This window comes from Bos taurus, chromosome 26 (genome assembly GCF_002263795.3).
Source record: "Bos taurus isolate L1 Dominette 01449 registration number 42190680 breed Hereford chromosome 26, ARS-UCD2.0, whole genome shotgun sequence".
Lineage (NCBI taxonomy): Eukaryota > Metazoa > Chordata > Mammalia > Artiodactyla > Bovidae > Bos > Bos taurus.
In genome coordinates this window covers 23,768,267-23,792,016 of record NC_037353.1, presented here as the reverse complement: position 1 = coordinate 23,792,016, position 23,750 = coordinate 23,768,267, and the positions used below count along the sequence as shown (strand labels likewise).

Below are 23,750 nucleotides of genomic sequence, written 5' to 3'. Positions count from 1 at the left end.
TTTTAGTTTAAATTTCTTTTAGTTTAATTTTTAATTCAGTTGAATATTGTGTCTAGTCGTTACTAGGCCCTATGCTATCGTTGGGAAGGCAATAAATCCTTGTCTCCAAGATTATAACCCAGTAAAGAATAAGGGAATTAAACAGTTTATGATAAAATATACATAAGTGCCAGAACTGCTCACATGTATCACATTATAGAACTTTAGTTGCTGGTGAAATATCTTTCAGTTCAGTTCAATTCAATCTCTCAGTCGTGTCTGACTCTTTGCGACCCCATGAGTTGCAGCACGCCAGGCCGCCCTGTCCATCACCAAACACCCGGTGTTCACTCAAACTCACATCCATCGAGTCAGTGATGCCATCCAACCATCTCATCCTGTGTTGTCCCCTTCTCCTCCTACCCCCAATCCTTCCCAGCATCAGAGTCTTTTCCAATGAGTTAACTCTTTGTATGAGGTGGCCAAAGTACTGGAGTTTCAGCTTTAGCATCATTCCCTCCAAAGAAATCCCAGGGCTGATCTCCTTTAGAATGGACTGGTCGGATCTCCTTGCAGTCCAAGGGACTCTCAAGAGTCTTCTCCAACACCACAGTTCAAAAGCATCAATTCTTCAGCGCTCAGCTTTCTTCACAGTCCAACTCTCACATCCATACTTGACCACTGGAAAAATCATAGCCTTGACTAGACAGACCTTTGTTAGCAAAGTAATGTCTCTGCTTTTGAATATGCTGTCTAGGTTGGTCATAACTTTCCTTCTAAGGAGTAAGCGTCTTTTCATTTCATGGCTGCAATCACCATCTGCAGTGATTTTGGAGCCCCAAAAAATAAAGTCTGACACTTTTTCCACTGTTTCCCCATCTATTTGCCATGAAGTGATGGGACCGGATGCCATGATCTTCGTTTTCTGAATGTTGAGCTTTAAGCCAACTTTTTCACTCTCCACTTTCACTTTCATCAAGAGGGTCTTTAGTTCCTCTTCACTTTCTGCCATAAGGGTGGTATCATCTGCATATCTGAGGTTACTGATATTTCTCCTGGCAATCTTGATTCCAGCTTGTGCTTCATCCAGCCCAGCGTTTCTCATGATGTACTCTGCATATAAGTTAAATAAGCAGGGTGACAATGTCTTTAATTTAAAAAAGTAATCTGAGACCCAAGGGCATCATTGTTACAGAAGTTCTCTGGCATGGCCAGAAGAGTTTCTTAAAGAAATTTCTGGGTCTTGAAAAATAAGGTAGAGATAACTAGGAAGGACGTTTCATGTATGGAGCACAGTGTAAACAAAGCTTCAGAGAACTTTTAGGAAATAACAAGTAGTTCATTTTAATTACTAGAGCTAAAGGTGTGTGATGTGGAGCGATGTGAGAGAAAACTGATTTTGGAAAGATAATGAAAGCGTTGAACTCGAAGATTTTTTTAAAAATTGTAATGTATTTGGTAGTAGGTAGTGAGGAATGTCTAAAGGTTATTAAGAGGGAGAGCAACATGATTAGAGCTGGGCCTTAGGACAGTGCTTCTCATCTATGTTGGAGAACCATTTTCTTCTAAAAGACTTCTCTTCTGTTAGAAATTGATACTTAGAATAAAAATGAATTACTTGAAAAATGAAGAGACATAAAATGGAAGTATATCTTTTTTGTTATTATGTTCAACAAACAAAACTTTTCTGACAAATGGTTATAAAAGTTTCTAAATACTTCCAGTCTCTTAAATCAGTAACAGCACTTCACAAATCCGCCTTGGCCTGTGGACCCCACTTCTGAGTGGCACCACTTCAAAGCAGTTAATTTGGCATTAGTGCGCAGGCAGAGCCATTGAGAGATGATTGCTGGAGAGTTAATGAGGGACCTGGACAGGTTGTTAGCAGTTTGAATTGAATGGAATGGAAGATCTGGATTAGAGACATTTGGAAATTTAAATGAAGGCAAGTGAGATGTTGTGGATTTGAGGGAGAGGAAAGAATCAAAAGATTTTAATAACTAGGTTTTCGACTTAAGGGGAAAATGAGAGTGCCCTGGTGGAAATAGAGACTAGTTTGGGGAAAGAGATACAAATTAGGTTTTCAACAAAAATTCACCATAGCATTTTTCTGTTAATTAACAGACACTCACATACATCATTTGGTTGATAATCTAAGTTTGCACTCTCCAACAGGCACTTGTAACTGTAACAAACTTTGAGTATATAATTACACAAACCCATAACCAAAACATGCCTGAGATTTTTTGCTTGTATCCTTAGTCTCATTTTTTGTTGCAGTAACTCTTGTTGGGCCTTTGGCCAGGAAATTGTGACTGCTGGGCAGGAGGAGGAGCTAGGGATAAAGTTCACCAGTGCCAGAGAAATTCTATTCCAAATGGATTCATGTGGAGCAACAGTGATATCCAATGACAAGTTAAATTAGACACAGAGGTGTTTTCTCCAGCACTGTCTCAGAAGAGACATACTGTGGAGGGGCCTGGTTCCGACTAAAACGGTCTTTTTGAAGTAAGGTTAAAGTCACACACACAAAAATTATACTAGGGATTTGAAGAAGAATTCTGTTATGTGACTTCAAGAACTAGTTGACTCAAATAGTTTCACACTTTGCAGAACGGCAACCAGTGACAGATGAGGTAACGCTGCTTTGAATTACAAGTTAAATCGCAAAACCATTAAGAGTTTGCTATTTACAAAATTCCAAATTTAGTAAATTGCATGTTCATGTTCCTTTAGTGTGAGAATACTAGATTCCTGTTCTTAAAGCACATTAATAGTCTTATTTCTTTTGTTTAACGTCTGTATTTATTTGGATAGCATTTCTTCAAGTTTTATGCCTTACTGCAGTGCCGTACGATAGTAAAAGCTGTTACATTTGTCTTTGTGTTGACGTCTGTGCTCAGTTTTATAGTGTTTCTGGGTCTTTCTGCTGAAGATTGTGCCTGTTGTTTTAATGCTCAAATCTATATCTTGCAAATAACTTAGTACATAGGAATAGGAATTTTGGGCTGATAATTACATTTTAATGTTGGTTGCTTAGTTCAGTCATGCTTTCTAGGGTGGCAGCTTTGTGCTTTATTTAAAGTAAGCTTTGGAAAATTTCACAAATATATGCAGGCTCTTGAAGATAGAGATGTGGAGTATGTTCCACTGGTTAATAATTTAGAAAAGTGACACAAGTTAACAGGCATTAATGAAGATACAGTCAAGGTTCTGGGACCAATAGAAAATTTTGGATTCCCCAAGGCAGATAATGATATTTTTGTTTTAAAAGTGTGGTGAGACGATGAATCAGCCTTTTAATTGATAGAGCACCTAGCACTTTCTTTTATATAATAATAGTAAAAAGTATTTATTAGTTTGACGCCAGGAGATCAGTTTCGCTTTAAGGCTATATTCTGGAGACGTGGTATTTCTGGCTCAAGGCTGCCTCTCAGCTGAAGTCAGTGCATACTTTCAGCATTTGGATGTTTATTATCTTTATAAATCATGGCATGTATACTACTGCAGTTATCTATAATGCAGCTGTTCCCTTTTGTCATCACAGCTTTGCTTATGCACTTTAGGTATTCATGCATGAATTAGATTTAATTCCCTATTGCCCCCATCTGCCATGTTGTAGCTTAAATTAGGGAAGGAAAAGGAGTGGTGAGAATATATGTGAGGTTTTTCTTTTGTTTCATAAGTTATAGGGGAGACAGGAGTGATTGTTTTTTTAAGCTCAGGAATTGCTTCTGTAGGTGAGGGTACTTACTTTAAATGAAAATGAAAAGATAAAGGATATTTGGTTTCATAGAAAAGCATCTTTTCTAATTTTAGACATCTAAAAAATCTTACTAGTTTTAGCTACTCCCTAAAGGACAGCTTCTAGGATGTATGTCATAAAATGGTACCTGCTTCGTAATAGGCATTTGACAAACATGTTGATTGAATAAAGTGACCAGTTAGTCAAAGGAAAGAGTGTGATTTAATGGATATTTAGCAATGATTATTTTTGCAGAAACAACAGATTTTTTTATTCCTGATATATATCATTCCCAGAATTTCTATGGACAATGCCTAAGGATAATAGTATGATCTCTGTATCCTTAAAAATGTGATAAGGAATACAGGTTAATCTCTCTTCTGGACGAGAAAGAAGTGGGTGGATTATCTAGCTGGGTCTGTTTCTTTCTACCTTTAGCAGTGACTGATACCAGCAAAGTGTCTTTTTGTCTATGATTCTAGCTGTGTCTAAAACCAGCTTGCATCATTCTTATGTCAGAATCAAAGCTGTGCCTTTTATTATGTGGTCCCATATATCTCTCTCCTTGATAGGAAAATCTTCCCAGTCTGTTTCTGCTGAATTCCCACAGAATATTTTAGGCATGTCAGCTGTTTGGGCTTTAATCAAGGATTTGATCCAGTTGGCCCCCTAGCCTGAATTGAGAGTGTTTGAAAAGTCTCAGCTTCGGTGGATTCCGGGCTGCGATGGCGAGTAGGGAGTTATGTCTCCTACTTGTGCAGGAAGCCGTTTCTCGCACTCATTCTCTGTAACTGGGCGAGGAGGGGTGACCTTTAGGGTTCGCCTTGATCGGAGGGGTCTGGTTCCCGCGCTCCCACCTGGGCCACATAATCTTGCCCAGCACCTTTTCTTCCTTCTTGGTTATGGCTTGACGAACCCTTAAGGACTCGTCGGCCAACGTTGTGGCACATTCCTGAGAAGGACAAGGACCCTTTACCCGAGGAGGGTAAAGACAGTACTTGGAAGATGACGGATCTAGTCATCCTTGCACAAGGAAAGCCTTCTGCGCGCTTTGGCGTCTGTACATGTTGGGACTCCTCAGGCACTGAAATACTGAAGTCCAGCTCATTCTCAGTCGCTTGAAAACTGTGTTCACTGTTGGACAGTACTGGCACAGAGTGAAGCCAGACTTCCCTTCCTGCCAGGCTCACCCCTTCGGCAGCCGGTAGAGCCACAGCAGGGCGGTTACCCTCCTGGCTACAGCTCTGGCCGCGGGGCGGGTGGAAATGGACCCAACCTTTATTCTGCGTGTGAGACCTCTGGACACCCCTCTGAGACTTCACTTCCACCCAAGGAAACCACATCTCTAGCTGAAAACCAAGATGAAGATTCACTAGAAGATCCAAATCTCCACTTGAATATTGAGGAACTCAACAAAGAATTTATGGTGAAAAGTGAAGAGCTCTACCAATCTCTCATGAATTGTCACTGGCAGCCTCTCGATACAGTGTACTCAGAAATCCCAGACAAGACCCCCCAAGAGCAAGATGCTCATTAAGCTACCAACTATCATATTCATTGTGTCTTGTTTTGTTTAAAAAGTTCTCGCAGGAAGGCACTGGATTGTGTGTATAAATACAGATTCTTGAGAGAATGTAATGTAAATAAACGTTACCAGCACGTTCAAAAAAAAAAAAAAGTCTCAGCTTCAGTGTTTCCAGAGTTAAAACCATTACTCAGTGTCTTTACCTTCTCTTGTTGCCTTTATGTAACTGAAAAAGGTGATAATAAAGTAGATGCTGCAGTCGGTAGTAATAACAGTGAAATTTGATGAAGTGGCAGAAGGGTCATGGTGATATATTTGGAGTTTGGGGGTATTTTAAAAAAGATTTGAGTAGGTGTCATTTGTCCTCTAGTTCCCTGTATCTTTCAGCTATTCACTGCTCTTCCTCTCCCATCCATTATTAACCCAATCAAAATAAGGGTTGATTTTTCCAGAATAACAGGTTTTCTTAGGGAAAGAAAGTATAAATGTTTTACATAACATCTCTCTCAGAAACTAAGAGTTTTATAAAGCTTATCTAGTGTGCATAGCACACTATGAGAGAAATAAATTCATATTTTTTAGGGAATAACATTTCTGAATTCAAGGACCTATTAAGTCCCCCAGTTAAAATGTTGTAAGCAAATATTTGATTATTTGCATATAAAATTGGTGCATGCATTCTGAGATGAGAGGAAAAGCTTTCTATTAAAGTTTCAAACAATAGTTTTTGAGTTGGTGAAGAGGTTTTTTTTTTAAGTCGTTATCTAGATTAATGATTTCTAAACTTGAGTATTTCATCAGTTAAAGTATGAAACAGTCATCCCTCTGGATGCATGCTTAAATTACATATACTACTATCATTACTTGTGTGTAGTAGAAAACATACACAAATTAGACATTTTAAAAATATGAAATAATTTTGAGTAGAAGCTGTAACCCTTTGTTCTGTATTCCAGGGGAGTCTTTCATATCCTCAGATGCAGTCACTCCTCTTTGGAGACTACTGACCTATATTGTCAGTGGGAGAAGCCTAGCCCAGGTATCTTTATTTTTATCAAGTTTCCTGGGTGATTTGTAGCATTCTCATTTCTCATAGTTACTTATGAGATGAAGGCAAAGAAAAGGTTTGGTAATAAGAGGATAAACCATTCAGTAATTTTGGCCTCCAAACTTTGGGATCAGATTGAGGGGCTGCCCTTATTTTCAGAGATGCTTGAACCTCAGCCCAGAGCACTGTCATGATGATGACCCTCCACACTGTTGTGTTTAGTTTTCCTTGTGTCTCGTAGTTATCTTTCTGGAGTTTGAATCTGCTTATTGCACTTCATCAAAATCTGATAATTTGTTCTTGCCTGCAGGATAAAGTCCCATCTCTCTAGTGTGGCACACAGTCTTCATTAATCTGACCCTTGCTACCCTTTTTTAGCTTCATAACCTTTATTGCTTCTTTCCCTTCTCTGAAGAACTTCCATTTGCAAAAACAGAAAAGTAAAACCAAAGAAAACTCAGTTCCAGCTCCAGTAAATGTTTTTTGGTTCACTGCAAACCTTATCTTTACTTTTTCATTCTGTGTGGAGTGCCTTTCTTGCTTTGTCCTACTGGAAAACTTCTACTGATTGTTTAAGATCAGCTCAAACAACTTGTGCTCTCTCCTGCATGTTATTGTATAGCATTTATTGAAACACTTTAATTAGTTGCTTAAGCCTCTCTCCTGCTACTGCTGAATTCCTCAAGGATAGAGATCGGTTAAAATGTAAATAGCATTAGAACAGGTACTCTTTTGTTCTCTGCCATGTCACAGTGCCTGGTATGTAGTAGGCATTTGGTAAGTATTTGTTGAATAAATCTGTTTATATTTATGTCTTTAGTGTATGGCATATGATGGGCTTTAAGTGAACCTCTATTCATTAAATAAATTATAAATGAGTGAATGAATTATAAAATCTCAGAAATAAGCTATTTTATGGGGTCAGACTTAGAAAAGGAGAATTGATTCTCTGAAATCTTGAGTACATAGCATTGTTAAAATAAAGACACAGTAAGAAAATTCACACATTTTTGTGTAGTATCTGATGCCACCTATGGTATATGGAGGACTTGAATAATTTATATTGCGAGTCTTTTTTTTTTCTTCTTTTTTTTTTAAATTTTATTTTATTTTTAAACTTTACAATATTGTATTAGTTTTGCCAAATATCGAAATGAATCCGCCACAGGTATACCTGCGTTCCCCATCCTGCGAATCTTAATATTGGTATTTAAATGGTATCTAGAAAGGTAGCCAGATAATTCCATTGAACTTAATTTTTTTTTGGCTACAGTATTATCAGTTTTTACTCTTTTTTTTTTTTTCTTTAGGGTGTTTGTGAACCGGAGTTTAGCCATGGAAAAAATAAAGTGTTTTGGGTTTGACATGGATTATACACTTGCTGGTGAGTAGCACTTTCTGGTTGCTTAAGAACTACTACTTTGGATACAACACACTAGACCTTTCAATAAACACTTGTTGATGTAGTCACATATTTAGCTGCCAGAAGCTCTTGTTACCAGGCTGCTTTCATTGACATTTGTGAATATTGAAATTACCATATTTCCTTGAGATTTAGATTGTACAGGTAGAACAAGTGCTAAATTAGAGACCCTGGTAAGAAATGATACAATGAAAGTATGCATTAATATGTATATTTGTGCACTTTTGGCTTTTACTTTATTAAGCTGTTCTTCAAGGATGGAATTTTGTGTCTGTGTACCACAGGTAAACTTTTATCAGTTAAAAATTTCAATGTTATTCTTAAAGACAAATGGAAAATACGTTGGTTTTCTTTTGAAATGATTACGCATATACTATGTAAAGACTTTAAAAGCTAGAGCTATTACTTTTTTCATTATCAAATAGACCTTAGACACCAGCATTGTTGTTTTTGCTATTCTGTCTCTGAGATATATTTGAAATACTTAATGTATTAGCCAATAGTTGCAACATATTTTGAGAACTTACGAAGTTTTTATTAAAATATTTGCAATCTGGCAAAAATGTCATTTAATTTAAGAGGTAGTAGGGATGAACAACAAGATCTACCGTACAGCACAGGGAACTATATATTCAATATCTTATAATCTATAATGGAAAAGAATCTGAAAAAGAATATATATATACATAACTGTATCACTTTGCTGTACACCTGAAGCTAATACCAACATAGCAAATCAGTTTTACTTCAAATAAAAAAAATAAACTAAAAAAAAAGGGGGTGAAGAACTGAGTTGAGCACACGTTTATATGTTTGTACCTGCACGTGTGTACAACTCAGAGTCTTTCAGAAACTTTCTCTAGAACTGTTGTCTTTCAGTACACAAAACGTTAAAATGCATTAATTCACTTACCTTCAGAAACGCTATATAACAGTGTTAGAAAATGGACTTCCATCTCCAATTAGATAAATCTCAATTTGATGTTCAATTTAGGCAACTATAAGTGAATGTTAAAAATGTACAAAAATGAGCACATGTAGTTTATAGGTACTTGTTACAGGGATATGGGTATATTTTACCAAACAAATTATATATTGAAAATATGCACTGACTTGATTTTCATTTCTCTTTCTTCTCTCTATAGTCTTTGTTATTTATTTAGTTTTCTTTAACCTTCAAGCTGTTTTTGCAGTAGATTCTTTTATATTTTCCCAGTTGGACACAGGCGCTTTTAGATATTCTTACCAGAAAGCAGTTAGAAACACTATGCTTTCTCAGTGTAGATCTTGTTTTCCAAATTGGAAGAAAATCCTGCAGTCTCTCCTTTCTAGAATTCTGCTGTCCAGGGAAAAGAAGATCATTTGGCAGCTGAAAGGGGTATTAGCTAAAGCAGAGATAGAAGTTAATGGGGCTGGAAAGTGGCAAACTTTTTTTTCTTGGTTACTAAGACCATCTTACTGTATTGAAGTAGTTCAATAAGTATTTGTTGGAAACTTGTAATGTGCCTGGTGCATTTTGTTACTGAGCATTGAGATAACTGTATATTCTATAGAATAATTAAAAAAGGAATTCTCTCGTTTAACAAAAAAGTCACTGAATCTTGGTTTCTAAACTTTAAAGCTACCTAATGGTTTCTTCTTTTTATATGCTTTTTTTTTGGTAATCTTACTTTATATTTTAATGTTTATTCTTAATTTAGACACTATACTTTGCTATATATAATAGTGATTATTATCATTTATTAGGTACTTATTATATGCCAAGCCCTGTTCTAAGTGTTTTACATAGGTTATTTCATTTAATATGCAGATTATCTCATTCGCATCACTTATTTAATATTTACAGAATCCTATGAGGCAGATTCTACTATTATTGTTTTCATTTTATAGAGGACACTAAGATTTTGAGGGCTTTGTCTAAAGACATTCAGTTGTGATATAGCTGAACTAAGATTCAGACTTAAGCATGCATGTATATATATGTATATAATGGATGTGAATATAAGTTTACATTATATTTTGAATAATGACAGTTTATAGCAGGGTATAATTTGAAAGTGATACACACTTCCTCCTCCCCTGCAGACAAACCAGCCAAGACTTAAGCACTCAAAAAGACAAAGCTCTTTAAAGTAGCCCCCTTGAGAGACTATATATTATTCCAGCAGTTCTATTTTGGATGAAAAACACTGTTACTATCCTTGTGGTATTGCCTTCACTTCATAAAGCATGTAGGGAAACAACCTTACTGATTTTATACTGCCACCTGTTTGCCGTAATAAATATTCATAAAACTTACCTGAATAACTTTTGGTTTTTAAACAAACACACCACACCCTTGAAGTACTAAGGACTGTTCATGAGAAAAATGTGCCATAAAGTACAGTGACAAGACTAAAAGAAGTGTTTTTTTGAAAGCTTTGAGTATTTGGGATAAATATCCCTGAAATAAGTGGAATAGCCTCACAGGGTGAATTCTTGGAAAGGGCTTGTATTCTCTCTGAAGCCGTTCCTGAGACATTGTCTTCTCTGCAATCCTGACACTTGGTGTATCACTCCCCAGAGCAGTTGTAATTCACTTGCAGTCTTTGTTCACTTGCTTGTCTCCCCTTTGGCCTGCTAGTTCCTCAAGGGTAAGGAGTTTCTTTTTCACATTTATGTCCTATGTGTGGCCTAAAATCTGGAGTATAGTAGTTGCTCAGTGGATATTCATTGAATGAACAATTTGGGTGCATAAGTTTTAATATATCAGTTTAAGAATCAATCATGGTATTTTATGTTTACCCAATATAAAATATACACTAATTATTCAAGCTAAATACTTTTAAGTGTGGACTTATTTTAAAAATTTTAATAAACTTTATATTGCAGAATAAGTTACATGCAATGAAATACATGCATTTTAATTATATAGATTGGCTTTGACAAAATGTGTATGCCTGTGTAACCAGCAACCATCATCACCACAATCAAGATAGAGAATTTTTCTACCACTACAGAAAGTTCCCTCACTGCCTTTGTGAAATTAGTTCTGCTCCTTCCTCTCTCTTTCCCCTGGCTTTTTGTCACTACAGATTAATTTTACCTTTCCAGAATTTCATGTAAATGGAATCATACACTGATATACTCTGTTTCTACCTTCTTCTGCTTAGCATAATGTTTTTGTGATTCATTCATGTTGTGTCTGTCAGTAGGTAGTTCATTCTTTTTTTGACCCCTAACTTTTTAAACTTTTTATTTTGAAAAATTTTTAGATTTGTGGAAAAGTTGCAAAAGTAATAGTTTGCCTTTACTCTCTCCTATGGTAACGTCTTACTTGACCCATGGTTAACTGTAGGACAATTATAAAAACTAAGAAATTAACATTAGTACAATACTGTTAATTGAACTACAGACTTTATTCAGTTTTTACACTAATATCCTTTATTCTAATTCAAGATCCAAACCAGAATTTCACATTGGGTTTAGTTGTCATATTTCCTTTGTCTCTTCTGTGATACTTCCTGAATCTTTCATTGCTTTGACACTTTTGAAGAGTCCTGGTTAGATGTTTTTGTAGAATGTTTCACAATTTGTATTTGTCTGATTTTTTTTTTCCATGAATAGATTGAAGTATTGTGCATATTTGGGAAGAATACCCCAGAAGTATATGCCCTTCTTAGAGCATGATACCAGGGGCCCATAATAGGTCTTATTACTAGTGATGCTAACCAGTGAAACGGAGAAGGCAATGGCACCCCACTCCAGTACTCTTGCCTGGAAAATCCCATGGGCGGAGGAGCCTGGTAGGCTGCAGTCCATGGGGTCGCTAAGAGTTGGATACGACTGAGTGACTTCACTTTTCACTTTTCACTTTCATGCATTGGAGAAGGAAATGGCAACCCACTCCAGTGTTCTTGCCTGGAGAATCCCAGGGATGGGGGAACCTGGTGGGCTGCCGTCTATGGGGTTGCACAGAGTCGGACACGACTGAAGTGACTTAGCAACCAGTGAAAATTATGAAATTCTCTTTTCTCTTTAAACTTTACTTGTTTGGGTCGGGAGACCAGGTAGCAGCAGTCCTTTGTTATTATGCTGCAGTTTGTGTGTCCATTTATCTATTGATGGGCATTTGGGTTGTTTCCAGTTTGGGGCTATTGTGAGTAAAACTGTTAACATATGTGTAGGAGTCTTTTGTGAATGTATATTTTTATTTTTTTCTGGGAAAACATTTAGGAGTGTAATTGCCAGATAATGTTTACCTTGTGGGAAACTGACAAATGGTTTTTCAAAGTAGTGATACTATTTTAAATTCGTACCCAGAAAACATGCAAATTCTAGTTGCTCCACTCCTATCTACACTTGATATTGTCAGTCCTTTGAATTTTAGCCATTCTAGTGAATATGTAGTGTTATTTCACTGTGACTTTATTTTGTATTTCTCTGATAGCTAGTGATGTTGAAAATCTTCATGTACTTACTGGGTATATGTGTTTTGTGACGTGCCTATTCAAATGCTTACGTTTTAATTGGGTTGTTTATCTTTTTATTGTCAATTATAGAAGTTCTGTATATATTCTGAATGCTGACCCTCTGTCAGATATATATCTTGTGACCATATTGACCAATACATGTTAGTCTATCTATTGACATTCTATTCCATTGATCTCAGTGAATGTCACATGGTCTTGACTGGTTATTGTAGGTTTATAGTTAGTCTTAAAGTAAGGTAGTGTTAAGTCCTTTAACTTTATTCTTTTCTCAAATTATTTTGATATTTTAGGTCCTTCATATTTTAGAATATGAATTCTAAATTCATAAATTTTAGAGAACGTAATTTTTATGTTCTCTAAGAACATAAATTTTAGAATAAACTTGTCAGTTTTTCAAAAAAGCCTGGATGGGGTTTTCATTATGATTGTCTTCATCCCTTATTCTATTTGACACCTTAACTGTCTTAACTATGCAGAATCTTCCAGTCCATGAACCTGATACATCATTTGATTTACCTAATCTTCTTTAGTATCTTAACAATTTTTTGTGATTTTTGGTATAAAGGTTTCATACATATTTTGTTACATTTGTCTGTTAAATATTTCATATTTTAATGTAGTTTTAAGTGGTGTTTTACATTCCATTTTCTATTTTTTTTGTCATTAGCATTTGGAAATGCAGTGTGTTTTTGTGTCCTGTGACCTGCTTAATTTGCTTATTAGTTCTAGTGACTCTTTTGTAGATTCTTTAGAATTATCTACCTCTATGATCATATCATCTGCAAATGATTTAATTTTTCCTTTCCAATCTATATATCTTTATTGTGGTTTGGTCGCTAAGTTGTGTGTGATTTTTGCAACCCTGTGGACTGTATGTAGTCCACTAGTCTCCTCTGTCCATGGGATTTCCCTTCGAGAATACTGGAGAGGGTTGCCATTTTCTTCTCCATGGGATCTTCCCAACCCAGGGATCAAAACCAGGTTCCCTGTACTGCAGGCAGATTCTTTACCAACTGAGCCACCAGGGGAGCCCATATAACTTTATAATTTATTTTATTAAAAATTTTTTTTGACTTCATTGTGCTGACTAAAACCTTTGTACCATGTTGAATTAACTTCCTGAGTGTTCTTGATCTTAGGGAGAGAATGTTCAGTTTTTCACTGTTAAATAAGGTGTTGGTTTTATGTAGATAATTTTTATCAGGTTGAAGAAGTTCCCTTTTATTCTTAATTTTCTGAGAGTTCTGTTTTGCTTTGTTTTTTAACGTGAATGGGTGCTAAATTTCATCAGATGTTCTGTCTCAGTTGAGATGATTATATGTTTTTTCTTTTTTAGTCTATTAAAAGGGTGAATTGCACTGACTGATTTCTGAATATTAAACCAGTTTTGCATTCCTGGAATAAATCCTGCTTGGTCATGTACATGTTCTTTAAATATTTGATAGGATTAACTAGTGAAGCCGTGTAGGCCAGGAATTATCTTTTTGTGAGAAGGTTCCAAATTATTGGACTTCCCTGATAGCTCAGTTGGTAAAGAATCCACCTGCAATGCAGGAGACCCCGGTTTGATTCCTGGGTCAGGAAGATCTGCTGGAGAAGGGATAGGCTACCCACTCCAGTATTCTTGGCCTTCCCTTATGGCTCACCTGGTAAAGAATCTGCCTGCAGTGTGAGAGACCTGAGTTTGATCCCTGGGTTGGGAAGATCCCCTGGAGAAGGGAAAGGCTACCCACTTCAGTATTCTGGCCTGGAGAATTCCATGGACTGTATAGTCCATGGTGGTTGCAGAGAGTTGGACATGACTGAACTACTTTCACTTCAAATTATACATTCAACTTTTAAACAAAAACATGGGGCTAGTCAGCTTCTGTTTCTTCTGTATCAATTTTGATAATTTGTGCCTTTTCATCTAAGTTTCAAATTTATTGACATCAAATAATTCATAATGTTTTAAAATTATTCTTTTGATGTCTGTAGGATCTGTAGTAATGTCGTTGTTTTCATCCCTGATACTGGTAATTTGTACCTTTTTTTTCCTTCATCAGTCTAGCTAGGGGTTTATCTTTGTTATTAATCCTCTACCCCTTAACCTCTGCCAAGAAAAAAAGAACCACCTTTTGGTTTCAATGAGTGCTTGAGAATGAGGAAGAATTAAATTTAGTGATGATTTTAAATTAATTATGACTTTGAGTTTGCAACCTGCTTTTGTGATAATTGTTAACTATAAAAACAGTACTTACAAAATTATTAAAGTACTATCCAAATATTCCAGGCATTTTCTTCATTTGGTTTATATTTTTTATTAGGATCTAGGCAATAATATGGCACCCCATGTCAGTACTCTTGCCTGGAAAATCCCATGGACAGAGGAGCCTGGTAGGCTACAGTCCATGGGGTCGCTAGGAGTCAGACACGACTGAAGTGACTTAGCAGCAGCAGCCGCAGGCAATAATAACTTTTATTTCTGATTATAATTTTTAAGTTTGATTGTTTTGCTTCTGTAGTCTCTTAGCACCATTAATATCTTTGATGTTGTTGACGTACTTTCTTGCTTCAAGCATTAATGAAATATGCCAGTTCTCTATGTTGAATGAAATGTTGCACAATACACTTTGTTTCATTTTTCCCCTTGTATTGACTTTAGAGTTTGGGGGTTAAGGGCTTGGTTATTTTAGCTTGTTTTTTATTTTAGTATTATCAATAACTAGAACTAGTGAAAGTCGCTCAGTCGTGTCTGACTCTTTGCAACCCCATGGACTATATAGTCCTTGGCACTCCAGGCCAGAATACTGGAGTGGGTACCCTATCCCTCCTCCAGGGCATCTTCCTGACCCTGGAATTGAACTGGGGCCTCCTTCATTGCAGGCGGATTCTTTACCAACTGAGCTATCAGGGAAGCCAGTCTTATCAATAGCTCGGTATATATTAAGTGCTTAATAAATAGTAGCTGTTAAAGTAAATGGCTACCTTCTTTGTGTAACTCTATTCCTAAAGAGAATACATTGAATAACCATTTGCTTTTTTTTTTTTTTTAGTTGGGAGAAGGAACAAGCTAATAAACATTCATTTTATCTGGAATGAAATGGTTAGATAGGCTGTAAAATTGGTATCTAGCATAATCAATGAATTGGCTATTCTGGCAAGTGATATTTTGAGTGATACAGGGTTATCATTTACAGCATAGATGGATTACTGGTTTTCAGAGTTAGAATGCAGTGAGATTGATAGTAAGGCAAGGATTGGTGTTTCTGAAGAGTCTGGATAGGACATTACATCTCAAGTGGCAGTCTTGTTTTGAAATGGTTCATTCAGTAAGAGAAGGTGCTTATGGTTTCAGGGCCTACTTTATCACACTGTAAACCTTGCCTAAGTTTCTTCAGAGAAAGCAACTACATAGGTTTTCTCAAAGTTTCTCTTCCTGTGTTTACACATGTTTGAAATATGTATGACCTTTCCATGAAAAGAGTTTGGGATGGAATCTAACTTTGGGGAGTTAAGCTATTTTCATAAGAAAACAGTTCTGCTTGGGTCTAGAAAATGACCATAGGAGACCTTCTTTGGGAGCAGAGGTGTCATGGATTGGGTTAACTTTGGGTCACTTTTAGTCCATATTGATCGGTGAAGCTTTGATAATCTTCATCTTCATGTCAGATGTCAGGGTTGATAGAATTAGTGGTAAATAATCACTTAAAACTTTGGTTTATCACTAATAAATAAGAAAGAGGATAACTGAGGCAAAAATGCATACATGGACTCTAAGCATGTTAAGCTGTGTATGTAATTATTCCAAACTTGCAGTTTTCCATAAGTGAATTATACGAACCCGTGATAGAATAAAAATCAAGTTGTGGGATTTTTGTTCTTTTAGTTTATTAAAAGAGAAATTGATTTTGTTTTTGTTGTATTGCTAAGTTGTGTCCGACTCTCCGTGACCCTGTGGACTGCAGCACACCAGGCTTTCTCTCTCCTCCCCTACCTCCCAGAGTTTGCTCAAATTCATGTCTGTTGAGTTAGTGATACTGTCTAACCATCTCCTCCTTTTCTGCCCACTTCTCCTTTTGCCGTCCATCTTTCCCAGCATCAGGATCTTTTCCAATGAGTTGGCTCTTCGCATCAGGTGGCCAGATGGCCTTATATTAATTTTCAAAAATTTCATGATTTTGCTTAGAGTTTGGTACATTTATTCATTGAGTGAAGTGAAACACAGTGTTCAGTAACAATCCATTTTGATGGGCGCTTCACTGTCTTCATCTTCTCTCAATGTCAGCCTCATACCTCACATAGTTTTTTTTTTGTTTTTTTTTTTTTACTAGAAGATTGCTTTATCATCAGCTATCCTTGTGATTAAATCAAGCTATACATTTTTTTGTTATTAGTTTATTTGCAGGATTTCTGTTTAAGATTGACATTTTTGTATAGATAAAAATTAAAACTTGCAAACAGAGAACTTTTGGACCTGAATCAGTTTTAATCCTGAAACCTGCCTATAGAATTAATGCCAGTATTGGTATTTATTTAAAGCTTCATCTCTGCAGTACTGTAGGTTAACACTTTATTTCTCTAATGGAATTATGTACATTAATTATAGTATAACCAGTTTGTCTACTAAATACAGATTAAATACATACAAAAGTCAGTGTTTAGAATCTAAGTCATACTTCAGTTCAGTTTCTTAGTCACGTCTGACTCTTTGCAACCCCATGGACTGCTGCATACCAGGCTTCCCTGTCCATCACCAACTTCCAGAGCTTGCTCAAATTCAGAGCCATCGAGTCAGTGATGCCATCCAACCATCTCATCCTCTGTTGTCCCCTTCTCCTCCTGCCTTCAATCTTTCCCAGCATCAGGGTCTTTTCAAATGAGTCAGTTTTTCTCATCAGGTGGCCAAAGTATTGGAGCTTCAGCTTCAGCATCAGTCCTTCCAATGAATATTTGCAACTGATTTCCTTTAGGATTGACTGGTTTGATCTCCTTGCAGTCCATGGGACTCTCAAGAGTCTTCTCCACACCACAGTTCAAAAGCATCAATTCTTTGGTGCTCAGCTTTCTTTACGGTCCAACTCTCACATCCATACATGACTACTGGAAAAACCATAGCTTTGACTAGACGGACCTTTGTTAGCAAAATAATGTCTCTCTGCTTTTTAATATGCTGTCTAGGTTGGTCATAGCTTTTCTTCCAAGGAGCAACCGTCATGCTTAGTCTTGTATATTAGCTTCGTTACCAACAAGTGGTGGACTGTGTTCTGATTTCCTGTTTTATTAAGTTGTCTAGTGTAGGTCCTTTCTAGACCTCGGAATTTGTGTTTGTGGCCTTCTTCTGAGAGTAATGTTTAGCCTTTTTGTGCCTCAGTGAGACAGACAGATGGATCAGACTTGTAAGTGCATTCTCTAGGACAAACCAAGCCCAAAAAGATCTTGATAGTTGACCTAAAATTAGGTTTTTGAACTTGTGAGAGAGCAAGAAAGTTGTTTTTAACCACATTACTCCCTCTCCATAGAATGAAGGGACCAATCTGTACTATTTGTTAGTTTTGTTTCTTTGATTTTGTTTGCATACAGGACTTCTAAAAATGTTATGTTGCAGAATTTTTTGTTACTAACAGTGGACAGAAGAGTGAAAATAGAAAATAAAAGGAGGATTTGAGTTTTTAAGGTTTAGTTCTTGTTCATTTTTCAAGTGGCATATAGGCATAAACAGACCTGGGGTTTCCATTACTGTTAGTATTTTGTTACTTAGTTTTATAATATTATACCTAGAAATTTATTGCTGAGGTTTCAAAGGAGAAAATCTTTTATGATTAACTGAGTCACATAATGTGCTTAAGATTACCTCCTCATGGTAATAGATCATCACTTTCTGACAGACTGCTAATCTCCAAAACGTGGTTTCTTTAACAAGCAAAATGCTAGTCACTAGCTGTTAAGTGAGTGTCGGTTCAGTTCAGTTCAGTCGCTCAGTCGTGTCCGACTCTTCACGACCCCGTGAATCGCAGCACACCAGGCCTCCCTGTCCCTCACCAACGCCAGGAGTTTACTCAGACTCATGTCCATCGAGTCAGTGATGCCATCCATCCATCTCATCCTCTGTTGTCCCCTTCTCCTCCTGCCCCCAATCCCTCCCAGCATCAGGGTCTTTTACAATGAGTCAACTCTTCGCATGAGGTGGCCAAAGTATTGGAGTTTCAGCTTTAGCATCAGTCCTTCCATTCAACACTCAGGACTGATGATCTCCTTCAGAATGGACTGGTTGGATCTCCTTGCAGTCCAAGGGACTCTCAAGAGTCTTCTCCAACACCACAGTTCAAAAGCATCAATTGTTTGGTGCTCAGCTTTCTTCACAGTCCAGCTCTCACATCCATACATGACCACTGGAAAAACCAGTGTAATCTTGATATAAAAAAGTGATTAAAAAAAAAAAAAAGCCAGGATAGCTCTTTTTCTGTTTTGAAGGATAGGTTCCATATACTTTGAGTTCAGACCCAGTCTTGTTTTTCATCTTTGCCTTAGAGGCTCTGTGGTTGGAGAGAAAGAAGAGTGGTAGACCTGGATCTGGATCCCAGCTCTGCCTTGTACTAGCTCTTGGCTACTAGCATGTTACTTAACCTCTTCATTTAATCCAAAAACAGGGCAGGGTTATAGGGATGAACTATTGGTATAAGGTTTGAGTGGAATAATGAATATATGTAAAATGATAAATGCAGGGAAAGTAGTTTTCTTGCTTTGACTGGTGATACCAAAATGTTAATATACTGAACTTGAGCATAAGGGAGACTCTAAGGAGAAAAGTATCAATATTAATTAAACTCATTTGTATTCCTCTTAATTGTGGGGAAACCTGGAATGCTGAACAGTTGACAGTGGAATATTTAATCACTCTTTTGAATTTTCTTCTTAAGTATTGCCAATGATCACAAAAAACAGAAAGTTAAAGTTCTTTTCTGAGTAGATTCTTACTGACAAAGTATTTGGCATCAGATTATGTTTCCATAGAAATTAAGCAGTGTTTTCAGTGAAGGGTTATTTCAGCATGATCCTCTGAAGAAATAGGTTTCTGTGAAAAGGTTCTTACTTAAATTTAAAATTTTTACTTTAAGACAGAGGTATCACTGATATGCTTGTAATAAGTACAAGGGGAGTTATTTGCTTTTTTTGAAACAGTAACTCTTTTAAGTGGAAAGAACTAGTTGACTTTTGGGTTGCATGAAAAACTGAAACATACAGTAAGTTCCATAGAATTAACATCAAAATTATATATGTAGAATTGTTTTCAGAAATTTATCCCAAGGGAGAGTAGCACAACATTTTTGGGTAGGAGTGGGGTGTGGGGAAGTTTCACTAATATTTACTTAATGCCCTTCACAAATATAAAGTCACCCTTGGACTTCCCTGGTGTCTCAGACGGTAAAGAATCTGCCTGCAATGCAGGAGACCCAGGTTTGATCCCTGGGTCAGAAGGATTCCCTGCAGAAGGGCATGGCAACCCACTATAGTATTCTTGCCTGGAGAATTCCATGGACAGAGGGGCCTGGTGGGCTGTAGTCCATAGCGTCGCAAAGAGTCAAACATGACTCAGCTGCTAATACTTTCATTAGGAGCTATGAAATGTACTTTACGCACAGTGTACCTTTTAGTTCTCACATCAGCCCTCTGAGATAGGAATCACTAGGTAAAGAATCTCCCTACTAGTGCAGGAGCTGCAGGTCCAGTCCCTTAGTCTGGAAGATCCCCTGGAGAAGGAAATGATAATCCATTCCAGTATTCTTGCCTGGAAAATCCCGTGGACAGAGGAGCCTGGTGGCTACAGTCCAGGGGGTCGCTAAAGAGCTGGACTTGACTTAGTGACTAAACAGCAATAGCAAAGCTCCATTTTACGAATAAGGCCCCAGAGTCAGCAGGTAAAATGCCTTGTATATAGCTTGTACATTGACTTAAGACTCACACGTGTATACACTCAGGTGCTCAGTTGTGTCTGACTCTTTATTACCCCATGGACTGTAGCCCACTAAATTCCTCTGTCCATGGAATTTTCCAGGCAAGAATACTGGAGGGGGTTGCCATTTTCTATTCCAAGGGGTCTTACCGACCCAGGGAATGAACCCTCGGCTCTTGCATTGGCAGGTGATTCTTTACCATTGCACCTCCTAGCTAAAATTTAAAACCAAGTCAGTTTGCATTTCTCTTGCTGCTCCCAGCTATCAGAGGTACGGAAATTATTTACTCACCTCTTGATAAGAACTTAATAATAGAAAAAAATTCATAAACATAAAAGATAACCCTTCTTTTTTTCCCCAAAATGGGAATTCTCCCTAAAGCAAAATCCCATCTTGCTCTGGCGTCTCAATGTAGTCCTCATCCTTAAACTACAGAAATAGTAGTCACCCCTTTATCAACAGTTTCATTTTTGATGGTTTCATTTACCCAGTCAACTGTGGTGTGAAAATATTTAAGTGGAAAATTGCAGAAGTAAACAATTCATAAGTTTTAAATTGCACATTATTCTAAGTAGCTTAATGGAATCTTGTACCTTCCTGTTTCGTCCCACCCAGAATATGAATCATCCCTCTGTCCAGGGTGTCCTCCCTGTTAGTCACTTAGTAGCCCTCTCAGTTATTGGATCAGCTGTCGTGATATCACAGTGCTTGTGTTCAAGTGACCTTTACTTTTTTTAGTGGCCCCAAAGAGCAAGAGTAATGATGCTGGCAGAGTGTACATGCTGAAGAGAAGCCTTTAAATGAAAAAGTTCTCAATAAAGGGAAAAAAAAATCATATGCCAAGGTTCAGTTGAGTTGAGTCGCTCAGTCATGTCTGACTCTTCTCGATCCCATGAATCGCAGCACGCCAGGCCTCCCTGTCCATCACCAACTCCCGGAGTTCACTCAGACTCACGTCCATCGAGTCAGTGATGCCGACCAGCCATCTCATCCTCTGGCGTCCCCTTCTCCTCCTGCCCCTATTCCCTCCCAGCATCAGAGTCTTTTCTCTTCGCATGAGGTGGCCAAAGTACTGGAGTTTCAGCTTCAGCATCATTCCTTCCAAAGAAATCCCAGGGCTGATCTCCTTCAGAATGGACTGGTTGGATCTCCTTGCTGTCCAAGGGACTCTCAAGAGTCTTCTCCAACACCACAGTTCAAAAGCATCCATTCTTTGGCACTCAGCTTTCTTCACAGTCCAACTCTCACATCCATACATGACCACAGGAAAAACCATAGCCTTGACTAGACGGACCTTTGTTGGCAAAGTAATGTCTCTGCTTTTCAATATGCTGTCTAGGTTGGTCATAACTTTCCTTCCAAGGAGTAAGCGTCTTTTAATTTCATGGCTGCAGTCACCATCTGCAGTGATTTTGGAGCCCCCCAAAAATAAAGTCTGCCACTGTTTCCACTGTTTCCCCATCTATTTGCCATGAAGTGATGGGACCGGATGCCATGATCTTCGTTTTCTGAATGTTGAGCTTTAAGCCAACTTTTTCACTCTTTTTCACTTTCATCAAGAGGCTCTTTAGTTCTTCTTTACTTTCTGCCATAAGGGTGGTGTCATCCACATATCTGAGGTTATTGATATTTCTTCCAGCAATCTTGATTCCAGCCTGTGCTTCCAGCCCAGTGTTTCTCATGATGTACCCTGCATATAAGTTAAATAAGCAGGGTGACAATATACGGCCTTGACGTATTCCTTTTCCTATCTGGAACCAGTCTGTTGTTCCATGTCCAGTTTTATCTGTTGCTTCCTGACCTACATACAGGTTTCTCATGAGGCAAGTCAGGTGGTCTGGTATTCCCATCTCTTTCAGAATTTTCCAGTTTATTGTGATCCACACAGTCAAAGGCTTCGGCATAGTCAGTAAAGCAGAAATAGATGTTTTTCTGGAACTCTCTTGCTTTTCCCATGATCCAGCAGATGTTGGCAGTTTGATCTCTGGTTCCTCTGCCTTTTCTAAAACCAGCTTGAACATTTGGAAGTTCACGGTTCACGTATTGCTGAAGCCTGGCTTGGAGAATTTTGAGCATTACTTTACTAGCGTGTGAGATGAGTGCAGTTGTGTGATAATTGTTCATCTCTTACTGTGGCTAATCTATAAACTTTATCAGAGGTATGTATGTATAGGGAAAAAATAGTATATGTAAGCTTTGATACTGTCTGCAGTTTCAGGCCGGAGAAGGAAATGGCAACCCACTCCAGTACTCTTGCCTGGAAAATCTCATGGATGGAGGAGCCTGGTAGGCCACAGTCCATGGGGTTGCTAAGGGTCGGACAGGACTGAGCAACTTCACTTTCACTTTTCATTTTCATGCATTGGAGAAGAAAATGGCAACCCACTCCAGTGTTCTTGCCTGGAGAATCCCAGGGACAGGGGAGCCTGGTGGGCTGCCGTCTATGGGGTCACACAGAGTCGGACATGACTGAAGTGACTTAGCAGCAGCAGCAGTTTTAGGCATCCAGTTGAGGTCTTGGAATGAATCCATAGAAGATAAGGGTGAGTTCTATAGTTTTATCCAATTTTTCTTTAATTTTTATTAATAGAAGTAATCTTAAGGGAATGAAGCTTCAGAGTACTATACAAATATTCTATTGTTAGAATTCTAAAATTGTGCTTTTTTTTTTTCAATTAAAAAATCTTGGCAGAAATTGAAAATATGTTTTCCTTTTGAATTTTAAAATATGACTCTTTCCTTTTGAATTTTTCTGACCTCCTCTCCTATCTACACCATATCATGAACTGCTGGGGGTGAAATTTAATAATCCCATATTCCTAAGCACTTTGCATTAACAAGCCTAAAGTGGGGAAGGAAGATAGAATAAAAAGCTACTAGGAGCATCAGGGAAGAAATAAAGAGAAAGTAGTTCTTGGTCTTGGTAAATCAGAAGATTATCTTGCTACTTGCAGAAGCATCTCAGGACTTTTGGTTTCTTATCCTATCCTTTCAGGCATAGTAGATGCTCTCTTATCTTGTTTTATTGTTACTAGAGTTGACTCAACTCACTTGACATTTAAATGAACATTTTTTGCATGGTGTATTTGCTTGGACTAAAGTCAGGGGCGCTCAGATCATGTTTCTGTCAGCAATTGTGTATTCTTACCAAGCTTATTGGCATTATAAGAATTTAAAGGAGTGAGGAAAAGAATTCTAAAGTAAGAAGTATTATATAGTACTGGTGGACTGTCCCTGAAGACATCTCAAACAAGGTAGAGAACATTTTCCCTCCCTTTGTTTAAATTGTGGTAAAATATTCATAACTGCTGTTTTTTCATTTCTAATCATGTGATTGAGTGGCATTAAATACATCCACAGTGTTGTGCAACCTTCACTACTATCCATTTCCAGAACTTTTTCATCATCCCAAACAGAAATTCTGTACCCATTGTGAAAGTCACTCAGTTGTGTCTGACTCTTTGCGACCCCATGGACTAGTCCATGGGATTCTCCAGGCTAGAATACTGGAGTGGATAGCCTTTCCCTTCTCCAGGGGATCTTCCCAACCCAGGGATCGAATCCAGGTCTCCCCCATTGCAGGTGGGTTCTTTACCAGCTGAGCCACAAGGGAAGCCCAAGAAA

General features: G+C 37.7%; 2 protein-coding genes across 8 annotated transcripts in view; both read left to right on the top strand.

Annotated features, from left to right (window-relative positions):
- Positions 1 to 23,750, top strand: part of NT5C2 (5'-nucleotidase, cytosolic II) — a 97,495-nt gene that overhangs the window by 44,645 nt on the left and 29,100 nt on the right. For 5 of the 7 annotated variants that reach the window (XM_005225434.5, XM_005225432.5, XM_059881725.1 and 2 more), the window contains 1 exon segment: positions 7,608 to 7,681. In XM_005225434.5, the coding sequence (XP_005225491.1) occupies positions 7,608 to 7,681 (74 nt within the window). 7 annotated transcript variants of the gene reach the window in all.
- Positions 4,450 to 7,595, top strand: C26H6orf52 (chromosome 26 C6orf52 homolog). The gene is made up of 2 exons (XM_059881965.1): positions 4,450 to 4,511; positions 4,823 to 7,595. The coding sequence occupies exons 1-2, from the start codon at positions 4,450 to 4,452 to the stop codon at positions 5,259 to 5,261; spliced, it is 501 nt and encodes a 166-aa protein (XP_059737948.1). The 3' UTR covers positions 5,262 to 7,595.

What these genes read in the sequence shown, in the direction of transcription:
- C26H6orf52 (XM_059881965.1), top strand. Translation starts at nt 4,450, where the DNA reads ATGGCGAGTAGGGAGTTATGTCTCCTACTTGTGCAGGAAGCCGTTTCT. An exon ending in GTTTCTCGCACTCATTCTCT is followed by an intron (nt 4,512 to 4,822) that starts GTAACTGGGCGA and finishes GAAATACTGAAG; the next exon opens with TCCAGCTCATTCTCAGTCGC.